Consider the following 22,207-nt stretch of genomic DNA (forward strand, 5'->3'; position numbering starts at 1 on the left):
AGAGCTTTGGAAATAACTGCTCTCAGCCTTCCTCAGGAGGCCCCCAAAGAGACCTGGCTGGGGCTGGACTTCCCGGCCACCCACTGTGGTAGACAGAATGGCCCCCAAAGATGTCTACACCCTCATTCCTGGAACCTGTGAATATAATGTATCACATGGCAAAGGGAAGGACTTTGCAGTTGTAACTAAGGTTATGGGCTTTACACTAGGGAGAGTATCCTGGATTATCCAGATGGGCCCAATCTTTCTCCAGCTGGAGGCAGAAGGAAGGAGGAAGAATAGGAAGTCAGAGAGATCTGAAGCTTGAGAAGGACTTGACCTGCCATTGCTGGCTTTGAAGACGGTGGTGCAACTTGACAAGGAATGCAGACAACCTTGAGGAGCTAAGAGAGGCTCCCTGGTGAATGTCAGCATGGAAATGGGGACCTCAGTCCTACAACCACGGGGCAGTAAATTCCGCAAACAACCTGAGTAGGCCTGAAAGCAGATTTTCCCCAAGAGCCTCCAGATAAGGGCCCAGACCAGGTAACACCTTGATTTTTGCTGTTGACCCCCAATGCTTGGCACTGCCTGGCTCATAGAGGATGCTCAGTAAACCTATCTCAGTGGAAAGGGCCCTTCTGAAAGAGCACAAGGCTAGGTCCTCCTGCAGACGTTGGACGTCTTATCAGAATTTCTTCACTGCAGATTCAGCAAAGCTGTATAATTAAAAGAAATGTGCTCCATGAACTCTCTAAGAATTCCTCCCAGGCAGGAGAGCAAGGTATGTGATTTAGGGTGACTTACCTACTCCACAGTACATTTGTGCATGTGTGAGTCTGTTATTTTGAAGATCAAGATGGAGGAGACACAGCTGATGAGAGGAAAGGCACTGGCTATGCTGAGAATACTCACTTTGTCATCTTTTAAGGGATAGGTGAACTGTTTTATTCTAATATTAACGTTTTACTATGTTGAAGCCATAAAATCTGAACCTCCATTGTGCTGGAAACCATCACCATCTGGACCTCCCACCCCGACCCCTCAGTGCCTGGGTGTGTGGGATGCCAGCCCCGTGCCCACAAAGACTCAGTGTTTGTTCAGCCTGGACATTAGGTAATGCTTTCCTGGCTGAGGTGCCCAGCCAGCTTAAAATGCCATTATTTACAGCTCTAAGGTTGATTTTCATTATCATATGTAAAGTCTCTGCAGAAGGATGGAAAGCTGAGGGGTTGGCAGGGAGGAGAGAGCAGAGTAACTCCAGACCTCAGAGCCGGACAGGTCTCAGAGACCATCCAACCTGCGGGTTCCAGAGCACACACCTGGATTCAAGGGAGCAGGTTGGTGCAGTGGAGGAGAAGGGGTGTTAGAGGAGGAGGTGTCCAGCCCCCTCCCTATTTCAGCCTGATCAGTCCTACTTTTATAGGCATCAGCTATTTGGCATCAGCCTCTGGCTAATCTTCTCAGAAAGGGCACCATGGTGAAACACCTGTGAAAACCATCCACTTTCAAGTACAGGTGAGGAAAACAAGTACATAGTTCAACATTACTGACCACAGAAGTCTGGCTATATCTGTTTCTCAGGCTTCCCGTCAAGGTTAATCCAAAGAGCAAAGGAGAGGTTACATCTACTATCAAAGGCTGGGCTGTACTTGTAGTCACCTGTTGAATTTTTACAATTTCTTCTTCAGTGTTATACTTTATCTTTGCAATTTTTTTTTAGCATGAGATTCTTTTTTTTTTTTTTTGGCCCCACTATGCGGCATGCGAGATCTTAGTTCTCTAACCAGGGATTGAACCCAGGCCACGGCAGTGAAAGCGCCAAGTCCTAACCACTGGACCACTAGGGAACTCCCGCAGCATGGGATTCTTTATTTCTTTTTTTTTATATTCAAAGAAGATTTAATACCTATCCTTATCAAACTCTTCCAAAACAAATCAAAGAGAAGGGAACACATCCTAACTCATTTTACGAGGCCAGCATTACCCTAATCCCAAACCAGACAAGAACAACACCCAAGAAAGAAAATTATAGGCCAATATCGCTGATGAACATAGATGCAAAAATCCTTAACAAAATATTAGCAAACTGAATTACAACCGTTATCTTTGCAGTTTCTGGAAAGAATGTGTTCTGGTCCTCCAAAACTCTTTTCAGAAGAAAATAGTGGTTTTCCTCCAAATCTTCAGCCTGTTGAATTTTCTTCTACATTGTCCTGCTTTATTAAAAACCTCCTGCACAAGCACATGGAGTGTGTGTGTAAACAAGCGAGGGTGCACATCCAGTGGATAGTCTCTAGCTGGGGAAGAAATCTTAGCTTCTCTGTTGGTATCTTTTGAGATGATTCAGGAAGTCAAAGGCCAGGCTCTTGCTACTTGAAATGCTACCTAGAGCCCATTCACATGATGTTCTTGCAGAGGAGAGGAGGGGAGGGAGAGGTCCCCCTGGCGTCCTCTCCAGTTTGAAGCCATCTTTCTCACTCCCGGTTGCCTGACTACGTCTGACTCAGCAGCTTTTAGAAGCATGGCTAGGGACTTCCCTGGTGGTCCAGTGGTTAAGGCTTCGTGCTCCCAATGCAGGGGGTCCGGGTTCCATCCCTGGTCAGGGAACTAGATACCACGTGCCGCAACTAAAGGAGCCCACATGCCACAACTAAAGATCCCGTGTGCTACAACAAAGACCCAGTGCAGCCAAATTTAAAAAAAAAAGAAGCATGCTAGAATACTCTTCCTTTTCTCTGACAGCACCAGCCCCTTTTTTTGAACTCGTTGGTTCTGTTTTCTGCCTCTTGTGACTAACAGCAACCTTTTCTTAAAAAAATAAATAAATAAACAAAGAACACAAACTATTCCAGGGTAAAAATCAAGGCAAAGAAACTCTGGCACTTTAAAAAAAAAGAAGAAATGAAAGAAATTCTGGGGCTTCCCTGGTGGCGCAGTGGTTAAGAATCCACCTGCCAATGCAGGGGACACAGGTTCGAGCCCTGGTCCGGGAAGATCCCACATGCCGCGGAGCAACTAAGCCTGTGTGCCACAACTACTGAGCCTGCGCTCTAGAGCCCATGAGCCACAGCTACTGAGCCGGCATGCCACAACTACTGAAGCCCTCACGCCTAGAGCCCATGCTCCGCAATAAGAGAAGCCACTGCAATGAGAAGGCTGTGCACTGCAACGAAAGAGTAGCCCCCACTTGCTACAACTAGAGAAAGCCCAAACGCAGCAATGAAGACCCAACACAGCCAAAAATAAATAAATAAATTTATTTTTAAAAAAGAAAAAAAAAAAGAAGGAAATTTTGGTTCTGGAAGGCAGGAGATCCCTTGAGGAGAGTTGATGGCTGAGGTTGTAGAGGGACTTGAAATATGGCCTGCAAAAAGCCACCAAGTCTCAGGCAGACCTGGAAAGGACACTGGGAGGGTCCAGAGGCCAGGTGCAGGCCCAGGTGGGCAGGACCTCCCTGAGCAGCTCCTCCTCCCACTCAGTTCTTCATAGGGATTGAACTAGATCTTCAAAATGTTGCCTTCAGGCAGTGGGGGCTGTTCTCCGAATCACAGGGCCATGGGGTAAACCAAGGGATACCCAAAAGACAGAAGCATTTATCACTTCCAGTTTTTCCATGGGGGACATGAAGCAAAATCAGTACCATGTTTGTTGTTTAGAGGGAAACCAACTGGACTCCTCCCATGATTTCAAAATCTGAAAGGACAATTTATACAGACCCTGAGATAGAAGGAATTTCTCAGCTTTAATTTTACAAAGTATTTGTCTTTCATTTATTCTTGTGGACGTGCTATTCTTTAGAAAGCAAGTCTGTCTGCATGACCTGATTTTATTTGTTTATTATTTATTTATTTATTTATTATTTTTGGCTGCGTTGGGTCTTCGTTGCTGTGTGCAGACTTTCTCTAGTTGCAGTGAGTGGGGCTACTCTTTGTTGCAGTGCACGGGCTTCTCATTGCGGTGGCTTCTCTTGTTGCGAAGCACGGGCTCTAGGCATGCGGGCTTCAGTAGTTGTGGCGCACGGGCTTAGCTGCTCCGCGGCATGTGGGATCTTCCCGGACCAGGGCTCGAAACCATAACCCCTGCATTGGCAGGTGGATTCTTAACGACTGCGCCAGCAGGGAAGCCTGTGACCTGATTTTAAATACCAAGCTATGAGACTCTTCCTTCCTTCATTTGGGTATAAGACTCAATAGAGCTGAAATTCCTGGGACCACCCAGGAATGAGGTCTTTAATGTGCCACATTAAGGACAATTTTGCATTCTGGAAAAAGCATTAAAATGGAATTGGGACGGAGAAACCTCTTACACTCAGGTCATGGCATTTACACACACACACACACACACACACACACATGTTTAATACTATGCTAGGTGCTGGGAGCTGCAGGCATGAACTACCTATGGCTGGGGCCTCTGGGAACTTATGTGGGACGATGGGAGGAACAGCAGTTCAGAAATGTCCCTCCTGTTGTCCAGGCAGAGACCTTCTGCAAAGTCAGATCGCCCATCAGGAAATGTCTCGCTCATTTTAGTTTACAAACAGCCTTGGGCTGGGATTTGAAAAGCATTAATTCCCACCCAATCCAATTGTCCTATTTTCTCAGGTCTCAGCATGGGACCGGTTTGCCATGGCAACCCTATAAACAGTGTCTATCCTACATCAATGATTTATATATTTTTTAAGCTAATATCACCAAATTCAAGAAACTGATCCTCCTCTGAACATGACAGCTGGAATAGACTAAGAATCCTACTTCCTGCTAGATCAGTGCAGATTTTTCCACTGTAGATTTGGGTGGGAGAAAATGGGCCCTCCAAGGCCTGAGCACCTGGGCGACTGCTCTTCTGAAGTCAGCCTTGGCCAGGGCAGCCATTGAGCACTCACACGCACCCAAGGTTGTTCTGGCCTTGGTAGCCACAGCTTTGTAAGAAAAACACAGCCAACTCCAGCCTCTGTGCTCTGGTTCAGAGCAAAATGTAAATTGCACTGAATTTATTGTCTTCTACCCTCCCCCCAACCCCCCTGGCCTAAAGGGAATGAGGAAACAAGTATCCAAATATTCTAGAACAGGAATGGGCAAACTACAGTCTGCTGGCCAAATCTAGCCTGCTGACTGTTTTTATAAATAAAGTTTTACTGAGACACAACCATGGCCATTCCTTTACATATGTCTGCTGTTGCTCTAGCAACAGAGCTGAGCAGTTGTAGCTGAGACCATCTGGCCCTCAAGGCTGAAAATATTTACTGTCTGGCCCTTTACAGAAAAATCTGCCAACCTTACTCTGAAACAAGTAGAGAAAGGATTGGAGGAGAAGCTGGAGAAAGGATTTCAAAAAGAAAAGTGTATTCTCCAGGGAAAGCTGAGATGAAGACTAGGGTGTGGAAGGAGCCAGCATGGAAATGTAGTCCATGAGGCTGGGGAGGCCACTGAGTGTCCAGACTGCAAAGCCCAAGGCAGGAAACAGTCGTCTCCTGAGAGAAGGAGTTTAATCTCCTGTAAACAGAGAGGAATCGGAGATGATATCTTCTTCTTTTTTTTTTTTAGTTTATTTATTTATTTTTGGCTGCATTGGGTCTTCTTTGCTGTGTGCGGGCTTTCTCTAGATGCAGCGAGCGGGGGCTACTCTTCGTTGCAGTGCATGGGCTTCTCATTGTGGTGGCTTCTCTTGTTGCAGAGCATGGGCTCTAGGACATGCAGGCTTTAGTAGTTGTGGCGCACGGGCTTAGTTGCTCCACGGCATGTGGGATCTTCCTGGACCAGGGCTTGAACCGGTGTACCCTGCATTGGCAGGCAAATTCTTAACCACTGTGCCACCAGGGACGTCCTCAGAGATGATGTCTTCTTAGCTCTGTTTCCATTTTACAGAATGGCTGCTTCCAGGTTAAAAAAAAAAAAAAAATTGACAGGGATTTTCCAGTCAGAGGTCGAGGCTGGAAGGAGGTGGGAGAGACTGCTTCCAAGCTGGGTTGGGATTTGCCTGATTTAGGCAGCTTGTGTTTGCCCAGAGGGTTAGGGAGATGTGGAGAAGCAGGCAGAGGAGAAGTTGGAAAATTGGTAGTTTGGCCCATTGGCTTCAGGGAGAACCTGTACTCTTTCCACTTTGTACAGGAGAGATATTTTTTACTTGCTCCTGGAAACTATGCTGTCAGCTAGCATTCTGAGGCTTCAGACTACCCCCGCTTCTGCCCCCGCTTCTGCCCCAGAGAGATGTTTTTCAGTTCCTCAGGAAACAAAACTGTCACTTGCCCAGAGAGACGAATCCAGGTCCCAAGCGCAGGATCTCTGAGTTTCAGCTTCAGTCTCCAAGGTGGATGACACAGGTCTCTTGATTCCTTGCTGTCTTGATATTTTACCTATAAGACAACTTCATTCCCAGCCTGGGGAGGGTCTTGCCTAAGCCAAGGCTTTGCCAAGGCTTGGAATGCACAGCCACTTTTGTTCACACCATTACCCAAGTTAGGGGAGGCCATTAGGTTGAGGAATATTCCAGTAATCTATTTCTTTAAAATAAACTATCCCAAAATGTAGTGGCCTAAAATAACAGCAGTCATTCATTTTGTTCATGAATTTGAAATTTGGCAGGGCCTGGTCAGAGCAGCTCATCTCTGCTCCACATCATGGCAGCTTGGTGGGGCTGGGGGACCCATTTCCATGGTGGCTGACTTCTGTGGCCTTGAGGTGATGCTGCCGGTCAGTTTCTCTCCACGTGGGCCTCTCCATGGCTTCCTTGTAGGGTAGTAGCTATAGTCCAGGAGCAAATGCCCCAAGAGAACTCAGAGGAACCTCTAGTACTTTTGATGACTAGGCTTGGAAATTGCAAAGCACCACTTCTCTGTAGCCACAAATCCACCCAGATTCAAGGGGTAGAGTATTGACTCCATTTTCTGTGGGATGAATCTCAGAGTCACATTGTAAAGAGTGCAATGGGAGACATCGTGCATTGGTTTTCAGAAAGTACAGTCGTCTACACAGAGAGAGATTCATTTTGATTCTCTCTCTATGGTCTTGTACTGCACTGTCCACTAGGGAGTCCTCATGGAGCTCACTCTTACCTCACTCTTACATCCATCATTGTCATTCACATTTGTTGGTGTAGACAGTGATGCACATTTGCTGGTGTAAACAGTGATGCCGAAAACAAGAACAGCATAATAGCCACAAACTCCCACTCCCAGCTAAATGCTAATCTGGATTAACAAGAGTGTCAATAATGCTGTTATTTTCATTTTGTAAATGTGGAAATTGAGTCCTGGACTGATTTCTAAGCTTGTGCTTTATCTTCTCACTATAGTTTGTGCTTAATTTTAGCTGGTCAGTGTAAGCACTCAACTAATGTGTATCTGAGTGTGTGTGTGTATGTGTGTATATACACCCAGTTTTTGTGTGTGAGTGTGTGTATGGCAGACTCAGTGCTTGCCTTTGTTGGAAATTCAGCAGCACTGGAGGACTTAACAGCTAGAGAAGTTAGTTTCAGGGACAGGAAATAGAGAGCAGAGTACAAGGGAAAGTCAGACCAAGGACAGAGCTTGTAGCTGAGCAACAGTTCTTTGCTGGGGGGGCTACAGCTTTGGTGTTGATGAGCAGTATATTCTCATTGGCCCATGTTCCAATGGTCACCCCATCTCTCAGAGCATGTGGGGTCCTCCAGTGTGGCAGCTTCTACATGCTGGGGTCTGAGAGCAGGCACAGGGGTGAACAAGACCAGTAGAGTCCTGGAGCATCATGATAAAATTAATTACTTACAATCGAGATGAGCTAGAAGGAAAAGTACATGAACTACAAGAACTTATGACAGAGCCCAAGCTCATCAGGGGCTCAGGGATGTGGTTTTGATTTGCTCATTGAAGGATGAGAAGACACATACCAGGTGAACCCGGTGGAGGCATTTGGGCTCGGCATGTGGGGAGGCCCTGAGGTGGGAAGTTATACGGCCAGGCTGAGGGGTGGCTGGCACAAGAGAGCCAGGGTGATGGAGCTGAGGAGGTCAGGCACCTGATCTTTTCAGAATGTGTGCCACGGGATGGCTGTAGGTCCCTTCCTCCTTGGCAGTTCTCACCTGCTCCCCACCCCACCGCACCCCACCTCCAAAGGCTGGAAGTCAGACTGTTTCTTGCCTGTAAAATGGGAGAAACACTTGTAAAGAGAAGACTGTCGCCAGGGGCAGAGCTGGGTTTAGTGAAGCCTAAAGCTTATATGATTTGGGAGGAGAGCTTCTCTTGGGGAAAATCAAGTAACATCATGAATAGAAAGTGAGGTGCAAGGCCTCAGTGGGAGCATTGTCAGTGAAGGCCCTTCAGCCTGAAGTTTCACCAGCTTGGCGGTAAAGTCACCTTTGGTGTTTCTCCTCATTTCTAACCCCGGAAAGCCTTCTTTTCCCACCTGAGATATTCATGCAGACCTCACATCCACTTATTCCTGTTTTCTCCTTGACTGAGGTGGCAAATAAATCACAAATGCCCCCTATTAAAATCTCCTGGAAATTTGGCTCTCTCTTTGCCCCCAGTGTTGTCCAAAAGAACATGGGAATGTCCTTTTTTTGCTCACGACTTTCATGAGTTTTTCCCCCACACTCATGGCAGGGAATGTTGGCTGGGACATATTATTCTTTTGGAAATGTGACACAGGGATATGAATTTCCATAAGCAAAGTTACTCTGCCTGGTTGGGTCTAGACTGTTCGTTGGCCAGCACGTTTGCTGGAGTACACATGGACACTCAGAGAAGCTGCCTGGACTTGTCTTGTGGGAGGAGAATGAATCACCTGGAACTATGTTCTCTGTATGTGTTAGAGGGGGACCCACAAATATGAGTAGTGATGACAGAGAAGTTGAATAGTGAATAAATGACAACTGAAAAACGGCCACAGGCTCTCCTCTCCAAAATGCCACCAAAGTGATCAAAGACATCTAACTAGTGAAGAGTCTCTGTCGGTGTGGACTCAGGAAGCCTGCTGTTCACAGATTAGAGACATCAGAGAGATTGAGACCAGAGGAAAGGACAGACAAGCCCACCGGGTACCAAAGAGAGAAGAAAACTGTAGCTCCTCCCCAGAGCCGCTCCTGATTTGGCTGCCCTCCACAGGTAGGCCCAGCTCAGGCACACGCTGCAAGCCCCCTGGAAAGATGTTGGGTGTGGCATAGTGAGCTTTAGGCCCCAGCACTGCGTGGAGGCCCTGGAGGCCCAGGAGGCCCAGCCTTGGTTAGAGAAAGGACACTCCATCCTGATAGCTACTGGCTGCCCCGCCGAGACAGGATCCCTTCAGTTGGCTGTGGTGCCCTTGGCCTCAGAGCCTAATTGCCTTTGACTTTCCCCTTTGGAATTAAAAATTATAGTATGAACCCCTCGTTCAGGCAGAACCCATATCAAATACGGATTTTCTGCCTCACCACGACAGTAGAGGGAAATGACCAGACTGTAATCTAAGAGTTCTTGACTCACATGGGTTATTATTCATTCCGATCTGAGAGCATTTAAAGATCATCTCAAAGATGGGAAGAACACCTACCGTGTACCTTTCTTGAAACAACTACTTGAAGAAGCACTTGAGCAGCCTGAGAAACGAATCAGACAAGGGGTGCCCTCTGTGGTCAAGGCCACACCCCTGACTTGGGTTTCCTTGTTAACTGCTGAGGGCCCCTCGCCCTGTGGGAGCTGGCTCCATGGGGGTGGGGGACTTACCCTAATTGTAATAGGGGCCAGGCAGCCGCGCGGCCGTTAGCGCGAGACTCGGAGCGCAGAGGTTAGAGGTCCCACTCCGCCGGGTCAACAGGGAAGCGGTCCTCGCGGCGGAGAGTGTGGAGACAGGCGGATCGCGACCTTCTCCCCGGGGCGCTTCAGGCTCTTCGGCCTCCGCCGGCGGGTGAGCTGGGGGCCCGGGAACAGGCCGAGGGCTGTGTCCTGCAGGGCTCCAGAGCCCTTGTCACTGGGCCCCGGCCTTGAGGCAGCGGCGAACCTCTCCCCCATGCCCACCTCCGCGACCTAATGGCGGCGGTGGTCACCCTGGGTCGCAGTCGGCGGAACCTGGCCCCGAGTTGGGCGGCCTAAGGAGGCTGAGGGCCGGCTGGGTCCTGGGCGCCTGGCTCCCTCAGCGATGACGGCTGGGCGGGGTCTGGGGACCTGGCCCTGAGGGCGCCGCCAGCTGAGATCTGTCTCCTCAGCCGGGCTGGGCACTGGCTGGAGGACTCGGGCTGGGTGCTGGACCGGCGCTCCTGGGCAGGGTGACTGGCCGGCGCAGGGACCCCTCCTCTTTTCTTTTTTTTTTTTTACAACTTTATTGGAGTATAATTGCTTCACAATGGTGTGTTAGTTTCTGCTTTATAAAAAAGTGAATCAGTTATACATATACATCTGTTCCCATGTCCCTTCCCTCTTGCGTCTCCCTCCCTCCCACCCTCCCTATCCCACACCCTGTGCTATGCGGCTGCTTCCCACTATCTATCTACCTTACGTTTGGTAGTGTATATATGTCCATGCCTCTCTCTCGCTTTGTCACAGCTTACCCTTCCCCCTCCCCATATCCTCAAGTCCATTCTCAAGTAGGTCTGTGTCTTTATTCCTGTTTTACCCCTAGGTTCTTCATGACATTTTTTTTTCTTAAATTCCACATATATGTGTTAGCATACGGTATTTGTCTTTCTCTTTCTGACTTACTTCACTCTGTATGACAGACTCTAGGTCTATCCACCTCATTACAAATAGCTCAATTTCATCTCTTTTTATGGCTGAGTAATATTCCATTGTATATATGTGCCACATCTTCTTTATCCATTCATCTGATGATGGACACTTAGGTTGCTTCCATCTCCGGGCTATTGTAAATAGAGCTGCAATGAACATTTTGGTACATGACTCTTTTTGAATTATGGTTTTCTCAGGGTATATGCCCAGTAGTGGTATTTCTGGGTCATATGGTAGTTCTATTTGTAGTTTTTTAAGGAACCTCCATACTGTTCTCCATAGTGGCTGTACCAATTCACATTCCCACCAGCAGTGCAAGAGTGTTCCCTTTTCTCCACACCCTCTCCAGCATTTATTGTTTCTAGACTTTTTGATGATGGCCATTCTGACTGGTGTGAGATGATATCTCATTGTAGTTTTGATTTGCATTTATCTAATGATTAATGATGTTGAGCATTCTTCTTAACGGGGCCTGGACCTCGGAGGGCGAAAGTTGAGCCTTGGGATCTTGCCCCTTCTTGTCAGAACAGAGACTAACATTTGTTTGGTGGACGTTTACAGGAACATCGTGACCCGACCTCAGGAACAACGGATCTGACACCAAGAAGCTTCCAACAATTAACCCCGCCCCTCCCTCACCTTTCCTGTAAAAGGGCTTTGCTGAAAGCTTTCAGGGAGTTCAGGGTTTTTAAGGCATGAGATGCCGACTCCTTTCAGGGCCCTGCAGTAAACCTTTGTCTGCTCCAAACTCCGACTTCTGGTATTGTTTGGCCTCACTGTGCCTCAGGCACATGGGAAGAATTCCCACTGATTTGGAAGGAAGTGGTTGGCTGTTATTTACTCATTTGCCACTAACCCTGTTTTGCTCTTCCTCTTGTGTCTCCCTCACAGACTGTGTTTGAAAGGAATTGCCGATCTGAGGACTGTGCCGCCGACCTGCAGCTTCAGGGTCACCTGTTACTCTCCAGGTGAGTCAGTGCCCCCTTCTTGACTTTGTTCTGGGAAGCTGTTTGTCCTGACTTCAGGCCCAAAGTCTGCATGTGCAGATTTCCCCACCGAAGAGGGTAAATAGAGGTGGGTTTAAAACGAAAAGTTGCAGTTTAAGAAAACGTATATTATACTGTAATTTTAGCAACAGGTATTATTTGGGGGAATAGTTTGGTTTTTGTTTTGTTTGTAGTCTCACATATCTCACAATTAGAGTTTTGTATTTCTAATTTCCCTGAGTATTGGTGATGTGTGTGTGTGTTGGGGGGTGTATTTTATTCTTAATGTAATGTTTTTTTAATTATTTTATTTTATTTTCGGCTGCGTTGGGTCTTCGTTGCTGCGTGCAGGCTTTCTCTAGTTGCGGCGAGTGGGGACTACTCTTCCTTGCGGTGCGCGGGCTTCTCATTGCGGTGGCTTCTCTTGTTGCGGAGCATGGGCTCTATGCATGTGGGCTTCAGTAGTTGTGGCACATGGGCTCAGTAGCTGTGGCTCACGGGCTCTAGAGTGCAGGCTCAGAAGTTGTGGCTCACGGGCTTAGTTGCTCCGTGGCATGTGGGATCTTCCCGGACCAGGGCTCAAAAACGTGTCCCCTGCATTGGCAGGAGGATTCTTAACCACTGAGCCACCAGGGAAGTCCTGAGGGGTGTATTTTAGGTTTACTCATTGTATTAAGTTGAGCCATGTGAAATTGCCAATATTTAACTGTTTGGGACAACCCCTATGATTCAGTTTATTATTACATAAAGGAATACGGGAACTACTATAAAGGTTCTTTTTATTTTTTTCCCCACACTTAAAGCGTTGTGCTTTAACAACAAATAATGGTTCTGTGGCAGGAGCAGGTGGAGGAGAGGGGCAGCTGTCCTGATCCAGGGGACAGACAGCCAGTCTCCTGGACCAGGGCTTCCTCCTACAGAACATGAACCCTCAGCTAAAGGTGAACCTTCCGTAAAGGCCTTCTGTTTTCTCTCTGCCAACCTGTTATTTCAAACTTCTTGAAGGTGCTGGTCCTGAGTCATTTAACCACATTTCAGGGAATGGGTTCCTTTCGAGACAATTCCTTCTGAGAGATTGTTTTAGCCTCCATGCTATTTATTTATTTATTTATTTATTTATTTTTTGCCGGTACGCGGGCCTCTCGCTGTTGTGGCCTCTCCCGTTGCGGAGCACAGGTTCCGGACGCGCAGGCTCAGCGGCCATGGCTCACAGGCCTAGCTGCTCCGCGGCATGTGGGATCTTCCCAGACCGGGGCACAAACCCGTGTCCCCTGCATTGGCAGGCGGACTCTCAACCACTGCGCCACCAGGGAAGCCCTCCATGCTATTTATTACCATTTCTCAGAAACAGTCATCAGTGTTGATAGGTATCCTCTAAAATGCCATACTGTGTGTCTTAACTGTGAGAGTTAAGTTTGGGTGGAATGAAAGAAATATCCCATCACGAACCAGTAACTACACTAGGACACCTTTACTTCTGTTGATAAATAACCTGTTATTCATCAAAGGAAAGTAATAGTAAGAATTCTTTTTTTTAATATCTTTATTGGAGTATAATTGCTTTACAATGGTGTGTTAGTTTCTGCTGTATAACAAAATGAATCAGCTATACGTATACATATATCCCCATATCCCATAAGATTCTTTTTCTTTTGTTTACATTTATGGGGGGAAAGGTGACGTAACCGCCCCCTGTCCGCCCTTCCACATACACACAGATGCTCTTCCAAACCTCTTAAATATTAATTAGCATTACTTTTACTTAGGACTTAGTGTAGTAGATTAAAGTAGCACATGTTGTGCCAAGCTTAGAAAATTATTTCAAACTGATAACTGGGTATTGGAATTGTTTTAACATTAGTCAGAAGGACCTCCTGGGATTATGAGAGAAACCAATTCTAAAGAAGGTTCATAAGTTATCAGATCATGACTTTTAGTTTTAGAAAGGTCTTCCAAAAAGTGTTTTAGGGGAAAAGTAACATGAAACAAAAATACGTGGATTTGTTTTATCTTGAGGCAGACTGTAAATGGTGGAAACTTATTTTGGATTGTAGAAAACTTCATGTGTTGGGAAAATGTTCACTTGCTCTAAGGTTAAATATTAGAAGAGTCCTGATGTTCTTGCTGCCCATTAGTGGACGGTCAAATCCATCTGTATTGCATTGTACTCTTCATATGTTAAAATATAAAACCCGAGGCTCATGGTCAGTAAGGCACCTTTTCCCTAAAGCTGCCTCCACTGCCTTACCCTGGCCTCTCAGGACTGTTCTATTCTCTGGACCCAGTAATCAACAATATGGGAACAACTGGTGTGGTGGCCAGGGCCCAGACTCCCATATGTATCAGCTAGCTAGAACCACAAGAAAGTGCTGTATAACAAACTAGGCAAAACTCAGTGGCTTAAACCAGCAATCGTTTATTCTCTCGGAACTGCAGCTCAGCTGAGAGTTGGCTGGTCCAGTCTGGATTCAACTGGATCTTGGTTGACTTGCTTATGCATCTGGGGTTCAACAGAGGGTAGGTGCATCTCAACTAGGCTCAGGTGACCCAGTTCAGCCCTGCTTCATGTGTCTTTCACAGTCCTGCTGGAACCAGTGTCCTAGCCTAGGTGTATTCTTCTCATGGCATGGCACCGGTGCAAGAGGGCAAGCAGAAACATGCGATAACTCTCAAGGCCTAGGTTCAGAGCTGGTGCGTTCTTACTTCAGCCTTATTCCACTGGTCACAGCGAGTCATATAACCAGTCTCAAAGTCAAGGGACTGGGAACTATTATTTTGTGCCCTTTTAGTGAGGAGAACTGCAGTCATACAGCAAAGGAGGCAAATTTAGGGAGGGGTGAAAATTGGAACCATAACGCAATCTATTATACCATGTAAAGAACAGGGTCTCTGTGTCGCTTTCCTGGTGCCTTATAATTTTCAGGACTATTTCAGCCTTTCTTGCAATTCCATCTTCCTACAACTCAGACATGAGACCTAGAGATTGCGGGAGGAGATTTTCCAAATCTCCGAGGTAACGTCCTTGGACCAAAGCTCTGAGCATCTCCCTAGGATGAGTTATTTCCCAGGAGGCCCCTTGGTCTCTCAAAATAGCCTTTCAGCTGGATCCCCCATTAAACAAACCTTCATTATACTCTTGGGCCCATAAATGTCCCCAAGGGAGCCATCAGAGAAACATTAACTTGTAATTGGCTAAGTAGAGATACAAAACCAAGCCCAGGGTTTAAATTACTTTGAATTTTCCAGATCTTTGCACAGAGCCAGGCACAGAGAGAGAGAAGGCACAGTCAGTAAACTGCTCATGGAAGCTAAGGTCTGAATTTGGTTGACAAAGGAAGACTTGGTAGCTTGAACCAGAAGTGAGCTGTTTTGGTTATCATGTAACTTTCTTGATTCATTACTGCCAGGGATGGGATGTACATTTCTTTATTGTTCAAGTCAGGGAAGAAATGTGGGCCCCGCTCTCCCAGGATGCCCAGTGTGGTGGGAGAGGACAGCTGGGTGCTGTCAGTGCCTGGTCAGTGCTGGAAGAGAGGTAGATGGGTCATCATGGGGCCTTGGAATAGCTTCCAAGAGGAGGAATTAAAGGCAATGTGTCCAGACATTCGGGGCAGAGGGAAAATGTGAGCAGAGGCACAGAGGTGTGGAGGGCAGGATTCCCATGCAGATCTGCAGGCATCTGGAGTGAAGGAGTCGGTCAGGAGGTATTTTTGCCATGAGCTTCTCTGCTGTAAACAGCTTTGCCGCAAGAGTTTTTGCTGCAGGCATTTTCACCATGTAACTAATTGGCTATAAGGCAATTCTCCTGTAAAAGATAAAAATAAAAGAGCATCATTAAACAGGACATAATGAAACATGAAAAATGAATAACAAAGATTAAAAGACTTTATTGCAAAATAAAAATATTTGAATACATTTAAAATGTGATTCGTTTTCCCGTTCAGCATCGCACTTTTTCTTTTTTTGCTAAGATTTCTTCCTCCATTAAGAGAGGGATCAGTTTCCAAATACTGAGATGCACATTTGTAACTGAGCTTTGTGTTGTGAAAGCCTCTATACTGTTGTGTGTTCCTGGCATCTTGTCACATGTTCATTGATAGATGTTCCGAAGTTCATGGGAAACGTGGGTTCAACTCTCCACCTTCAAATATCTTAAGGATTTGCAAACTGATATGTTATTATTTTCTAGTAGAGTATGCAGTCTGGCTTTACCCTCTCTTATTTCATAGTACGTTTTACCACCATGTTTCCAATCAAGTCGACATATGTAGTTGTTATCCACTGCTTTAAGACTGCCTGTCTCCTTGTCACCATGTAAAGTGTTACGAGTGCTAAGATTTATGTAATATAAATCAACCAGTTCTTTTATCTTTTATGGCAAAATTGCCTTATGCTCAATTAGTTATGTGGCAAAAATATTTGCTGCAAAAATGCTTGTGGCAAAGATGTTTATGGCCAAAATACTGAACACAGGCCAGGAGAACACAGTAAGAGATGAGAGAGAGAGAGAGAGAGAGAAACACTATATTGTGAGACACCTATGAGTTTGGGTTTCATCCTGAAGCCAGTGGAGGTATAGCAGGATTGTAGCATGAATGGATTTAACCTAATAAGAATGCAGGTAGGCACACTGAAGGGGTAGGGAGAGAGGAGTGGGGGTGGGGATTGAGATTTAGATGGTGTGGGTCATTGGGTTCTCTATTCCACTGAGTGAAAGTACGGTCCAGCTTGAGTTTTGAGTCAGTTACTCTCTCTAGCATCTCAGTTCCTGGATCCCTGGCTCAGGTCCATGGAGTGGCTGCCCTTGGTCTCAGTGCAGGAGCACCTTGGGTAGGATTGGGCTTACGAGAGATATTGTGTTGATCTCCACCGTGGTGCCTCTCCAAGGACTTCAAAAGGACAATTTGGACAGAACTTTTGCCTTTCGTGATATCTTTAGAGCCTAGCTCTCCTGTTGGCTGTCATCCACTCTACTATAAGGTTGAAGCCAAGGGGTAACAGAGAAAAGTCCCTCCGACAACAGGGTAGACAGCACAGTACAAGGTGTTGTGGTGGGAAACAGCCAAAGTACCCATAGACTGAGGATCCTTTGTCTTGAGAAAACAGAGGGAAATATATCTGGGAGTGATTGGGTCACCTCGAGTGGCCAGGGATCAAGCCAGGAAATGCTGTCTGTGACTGGGACTCACAGATGTTTTTGTTTTTCTCTCCAGAGAGCATGAATTCTGGCAGGCCTGTTGTCTCTTAAAACAACCAACTCTGCAATTAAAAGTCTACAGTCTTTAATGGTCTTGAGCCTCGTTCCAAAACACGCCATTTCCAAAATGTCCAGGAATAGGGATGAAGCTGTTTAGTTTCTTTAAACAGGACTGAAAATTCCATTTGTAAAATGATGCGACTATGTTTTGTTTCATCTGTCTGACTACTCACAGTACCTAAGAATATACCACATGTGATTAAGATAAAGAAAAGAGAAATAAACACTATGGCAGTTAAGTTAAAAAAATTTTTCTTTGTTGCATCCTATAGGAGACCAGTGGAAATTTCAGTGCCTTCTGGCTAGCCAACTCCAATAATGAAAGAACTCTTAAGGCAGGTGTAAAGGCACAGTAAGAATATATATGGGGCCTCCCTGGTGGCGCAAGTGGTTGAGAGTCCGCCTGCCGATGCAGGGGATACGGGTTCGTGCCCCGGTCTGGGAGGATCCCATATGCCGCGGAGCGGCTGGGCCCGTGAGCCATGGCTGCTGAGCCTGCGCATCCGGAGCCTGTGCTCCGCAACGGGGGAGGCCACAACAGTGAGAGGCCCGCATACCGCAAAAAAAAAAAAAAAAAAAAAAAAAAAAAGAATATATATGAAGTTGGAAGAACCATCTAGTGGCCACATATAATAGTCTTCTGGTTGTAGCCTTAGTAAGGCTATTTTTGTGGTGTGGGTGGGGGACCAAGTGCATTTCCTAAAACGCTTGGCTGGAGATGGGTGGCTCCATCCATGAAAAACCAGCCTTCAAGAGGAGGATCACTATACCCAGAGTGCCATTTAGAGTTTGAAACAAATTGTTCACCTTCCTAAAAATGGTACAGTGACCAAAGTCATCAACTGCATAGCTTAGGGTAGAAGTAAAGTTGTCTTCTTTTATGAAAGGGAAGAGATGCCTGTTTATTGAGTTCCCATCATGTACTAGGTACCCTATACTAGGACTCTAGGTGCTAGAGTCCACTGTAGTGTCTGCACAACTGCACAGCCTCGGGCAAGTTGCTTCACACCTCTGTGCCTCTGTTTCCTCTTCTGTAAAATGGGAGAAATAATAGCAACATATTATTAAAGTTGTTTTGAATACTTAACGAATTAAAACATATTTAAGTGCTTCCAAAAGGTTGGCTTATAGTAAGCACTCAGTAGATGAGAGCTAGCATTATTATTTCATTTAATCCGGTCAGTGACACTAAGAAGTAAGTATTATTACACTCTTTTTAGTGTGGAGGACGCAGAGGCTTAGGGAGGCAGGTGACTTGCTCAAGGACTCATGGTGGTCGGGGCTGGGGGTGGGGATTAAAGCTGGGAGGGTCCAATTCTGCATCCTGCTCTCTTCCAGTACACTGGCCTCAGTTGCTGAGGTTGGCTCTGGACCAGAAGGACCAAGGCTGGAGAGCTGGGGGAAGAGTCCTCCTCTGTGTGAAAAGCCCCAATTCAGAAAGGAGGTGGATGGGTAAAAAAATCCATCCTCAAAGATGCCTCCATCCATCCCCAGTCATGCTTCCCCTGTGCTGTCTGACATGTGAGGTGCTGTTCAAAAGCTTTTCTCACTGGAGACCACAGACACCAGTCCTGCTGGGCCAAAATGGTGGTCCAAGCATCGAGTCAGGATATTCTTCATACATGTAGGCTGGATTTTTCTCTCCTTGGAGGGCCTCAGATTTGACTGTGAGCTTGTGGCTGGCATGTCAGCAGTTTCCTCAAATGTAATATCATCACTATTATTATTATTATTTTATGAAGAAAGATGAGTGGGAGCTGATCAGAATCTTGGAAAATTTTTGCCCTGACCAGAATATTAGCCATGTGATTCATTATTTTTTTTCTTTTTCCTCCACTGTCTTTCTAAAATCTGGGACAAAAAAGTGCAGAAGTTTGTTGATCGGGAGCAGCTGGCTTTTGTAGTGGCTGTTTCTGGAATCTCTGGAAATAGGAATGTTTTTTTCGAAGGTATGTTCTTGAAAGAAAGGTGAAATGCTCCAATGAATAGAACCTTTTGAATGAGAGTAGGATTCCTCATCCTCACTCTCCTCTCTCCCTTGCTCTGATGGGGGTTCCCTAGGGAGACAGTAGGTGTCTCCCGCACATTTCAGGACCACATCAAGGATGAATGGGTGTGTGGGTGGTCCTTCTGTTGGAGTTACCTAGGCGGAGGGTGAGATGTAACCCCTGGGAAGGTGACCAACAGAGTAAGGCAAGCAAAGAGCCATTCACACACTGGAAGAGGTATTGAAGAGTGCAGTACTTTTCCAGAATACTTCTACTCAACTGACAAGAAGTGATACACTGCTGGTGTATTCATTTATATGGCAAATATCGATGGAGCACTTGCCATGGATGTACCAGGCTTGGTGAAAACAAATAGGGACAAACTACTGCACACTATGCTCTTGGTCTAGAAGGGGAAACACACATGAAAACAGTAATTATAATTCACTGTGATCACTATAATCATGGGAACATGAGGGAGTTCCCTGGAAGCACAAGGGAAGAGGCCCACCCCGTCTCCTGTGTATCAGTTAGTTATTGCTGTGTAACAAATCACCCCAAACTTCATGCCATGGAAAACCCACCATTTATTCAGCTCCAGATTCTGTGGCTCATCTGCTTCAGTCTTCTGGTCTCCTGGGCTCCCTCATGGACCTGCAGCCAACTTCACGTTGGCTAGGTGTCTCTGTTTGGGGGTCCAAAATCTAGAACATAGTGCACAAGGCCTCATGAGACCTGTTATAGAGCTGGTCTGTTTTCACTTTTTGCCACATTCTGTTAGCCAAAGCAAAGTCACAGGGCCAGCCGGATTCAAGAGATGGGGAAATAAACTCTGCTTACTGCTGGGAGGAGCTATGTGTCATAAGACAAAGGATGTGAATAGGGAAAGGCTACCAATCAGCCCATCATACCCCGCTGCTGCAGGGGATACTGGATCTTCATCCTGCAGGGAAATGCTAGGGAATGGTGGGAAGCACACAGCTTAAAATTATTGCCTCTGAGGGGTGAAGGGGCTGGGGTGCTTGTACACCAGCTATGGAGAGTCATTGGTTGAGCACTACTCTGGGTTTGGGTATGACCTTCCAGCCTGTGGCCGACAGCAGCTGGGTCTGGTTCTGAAGAAAGGTCCTCAGCTACAGAGATTCAGACACTGGCAGCTGGAAGTCAGCAAGATCATTTGAAACAGTCTGAGGTGGGTGGCAAGGGCGTGGATGACGTCTTCTACACCCACTTTCTCAAAGAATCTCAGTTGATGAATTCATTCTGGAATTTCCAGCAGGAGTGTCATACTACCTTTTGACACCGCGGCTTCTTTCCACTAACTTGCGGGGAATGCTTTCTTTCCGCATTTCCAAACCCCTAACATTCTCCATTACTGTGGTAACTTGATTTCCTCTTGCACGTGTCTGCAACTTACTCCGTTTCCCCTTCTCTCCTGAGCGGCACTGTGTATCACCCACCTGCTGAAGGGCATTTGGCTGTAGTGAAAACCCATGAGCCAGGTGCAGGGCTGGGAGCTTTGTTCCTGTTTTCCTGAGGATAGCAGCAATGGCAGGTGAGGGAAGTGTCCATGGCACATCCCAGGCAGAGAGGATCAGGCCTCTGCCCACTCCATCATCCCAGGAGGGACCTGGGTAGAGCTGGGCCAAGCAGCTGTGCTGCTTTGCAGCCCTGACTCCAGCCCAGCCCCAGGAGGAGCACAGACAGCGACTCCACTGTCCTACACAGTAACTCAGGCGGGATGGAAAGAAGCCCAGCTCGAAGCCTCTTCATGGTTGGTGGTTCTCGCGGATTTCAGATGCAGAACAAGAAGCTGATAGGGATTTGAGTCACTTTTCTGAGGTCAGATAGAAAGGTCAGTAGCAGTGGCAGGAAAGAAAACCTGCTGGGAGGTTCCTGAGGCCAAGTCCAGTGTTCTAGCCATTAGACCTGTGGCCTCTGTCTTTAAATAGCCTGTTTCTTGTTCCCACTCTGACACGCTGCTTACTCGTTGGAATGACTTTGGGGAATACCTTCCTATCTCCAGGAGGATCTGATTTGTAGTTTCCTAAAGGGTGAACCAGCCTTGGTGTGAGGCCCTACCACACATGAGCAGCAGAGATCCATCCCAATGAATATTGGGCTTCAGGGAGAGCTCTCCCCCTGCTGAGCAGACACTAACCAAGATTTTCCATCTGGATGGTAAGAGGATGGGGAATCTGTAGAGGAGCCTTGAAGACAGAGCTGAGGGGTAACCATGGCGACCATAGAAGAGGCTGGGACCATGCTCACAGCTCCCTCCGCAGCCACCCAGGAAGTCTGGATCTACCTCACAGGTGTACCTAAGAAAATATTATTTGCTAATATTTTCCTTGGCTTCCAAATAGAGCCAACCATCAGAGGTTTTATGCGTAAGCATCTTTTCAGCAGGGCCAAAATGATATGGCTGTCGTTTTCCTTCTCGCTGGACATTCAACCTAAGAAAAGGATTTACCAAAAAATATAGCAAATGGATCGTTCACTTCTCTCAGATCAAGAGCAAACGGGGAGCCACATGCTGTTGGGGTTTTTTTGTTTTGGTTTGGTTTTTTGGCTAAGATTTTTGCAGTTTATTCTGTGTGACTGTGGTGTTGGTCTCTTGCCACAAACGCTAGACTCACCCGTCCTGGGACAGACTTAGTTACTGGAAGAAAAGCCAAATTCCAAAGATGCACAGTTGTTTTGTTTTCTGAAGTAAATCTTCCCCCGCACATATTTTTCTTGCACATGCCCTCTTATTAGCATCTCTCCCAAATTTGTTTAGAGCCACCTGATATAAACTCAGGCAAATCAGAAAGTGGCCCTGCTTCTCTTGGTAGGTAGAAAACCAAAGACCACTTTGGCTTTCTCCCCAGAGGTCACTGCCCCTCCTCCCAGGGCCAAGGTGACAGGCTTAGGTAGAACATGAGCTGCCCATAAATCACTTCATTGCAGTTGCCACGAGAGGGAAGGTACTAGGTAAAGAACTTCTAGATTTTATGAGCTTTCCTCCCTGACTCCATTCCAGGTGATCTTGATCCAAAAATGATGAGGCTGGGTGGAGGCTGTTGGTGCCACGCCCAGATCATTTTATGGTACAGGTGCCCCGTTCCCAGCTGCCATTAAGTGTCCCCTGCCAAGGCTCACAGCTGCCCTTCCTCTTATCTGGAGAAGGGCCCTTGCCTCATGGAAGTCGCCTTGCCTGAGAGGTTACACCCATCCTGGGCAGCCCTCTCCAATGACTGCTGATTTAAGGTACAAAAAGCCAGCCTCTTGCCTCAAGTGCCAGTAACTCTATGCTGTGTTTTGTGCTCCAGAG

At 46.7% G+C, this 22,207-nt stretch overlaps 1 protein-coding gene across 1 annotated transcript in view; it reads left to right on the forward strand.

The window, feature by feature from the left end:
• ITGA9 (integrin subunit alpha 9) overlaps positions 1-22,207 on the forward strand; it is a 363,172-nt gene that overhangs the window by 192,677 nt on the left and 148,288 nt on the right. Inside the window, exon 17 of the mRNA XM_060108991.1 lies at positions 11,552-11,628. Within this exon, the coding sequence (XP_059964974.1) occupies positions 11,552-11,628 (77 nt within the window). The remainder of the gene's footprint in view (positions 1-11,551; positions 11,629-22,207) is intronic.

The sequence above is a fragment of the Mesoplodon densirostris genome, chromosome 10 (genome assembly GCF_025265405.1).
Source record: "Mesoplodon densirostris isolate mMesDen1 chromosome 10, mMesDen1 primary haplotype, whole genome shotgun sequence".
In the NCBI taxonomy this organism is placed as follows: Eukaryota; Metazoa; Chordata; class Mammalia; order Artiodactyla; family Ziphiidae; genus Mesoplodon; species Mesoplodon densirostris.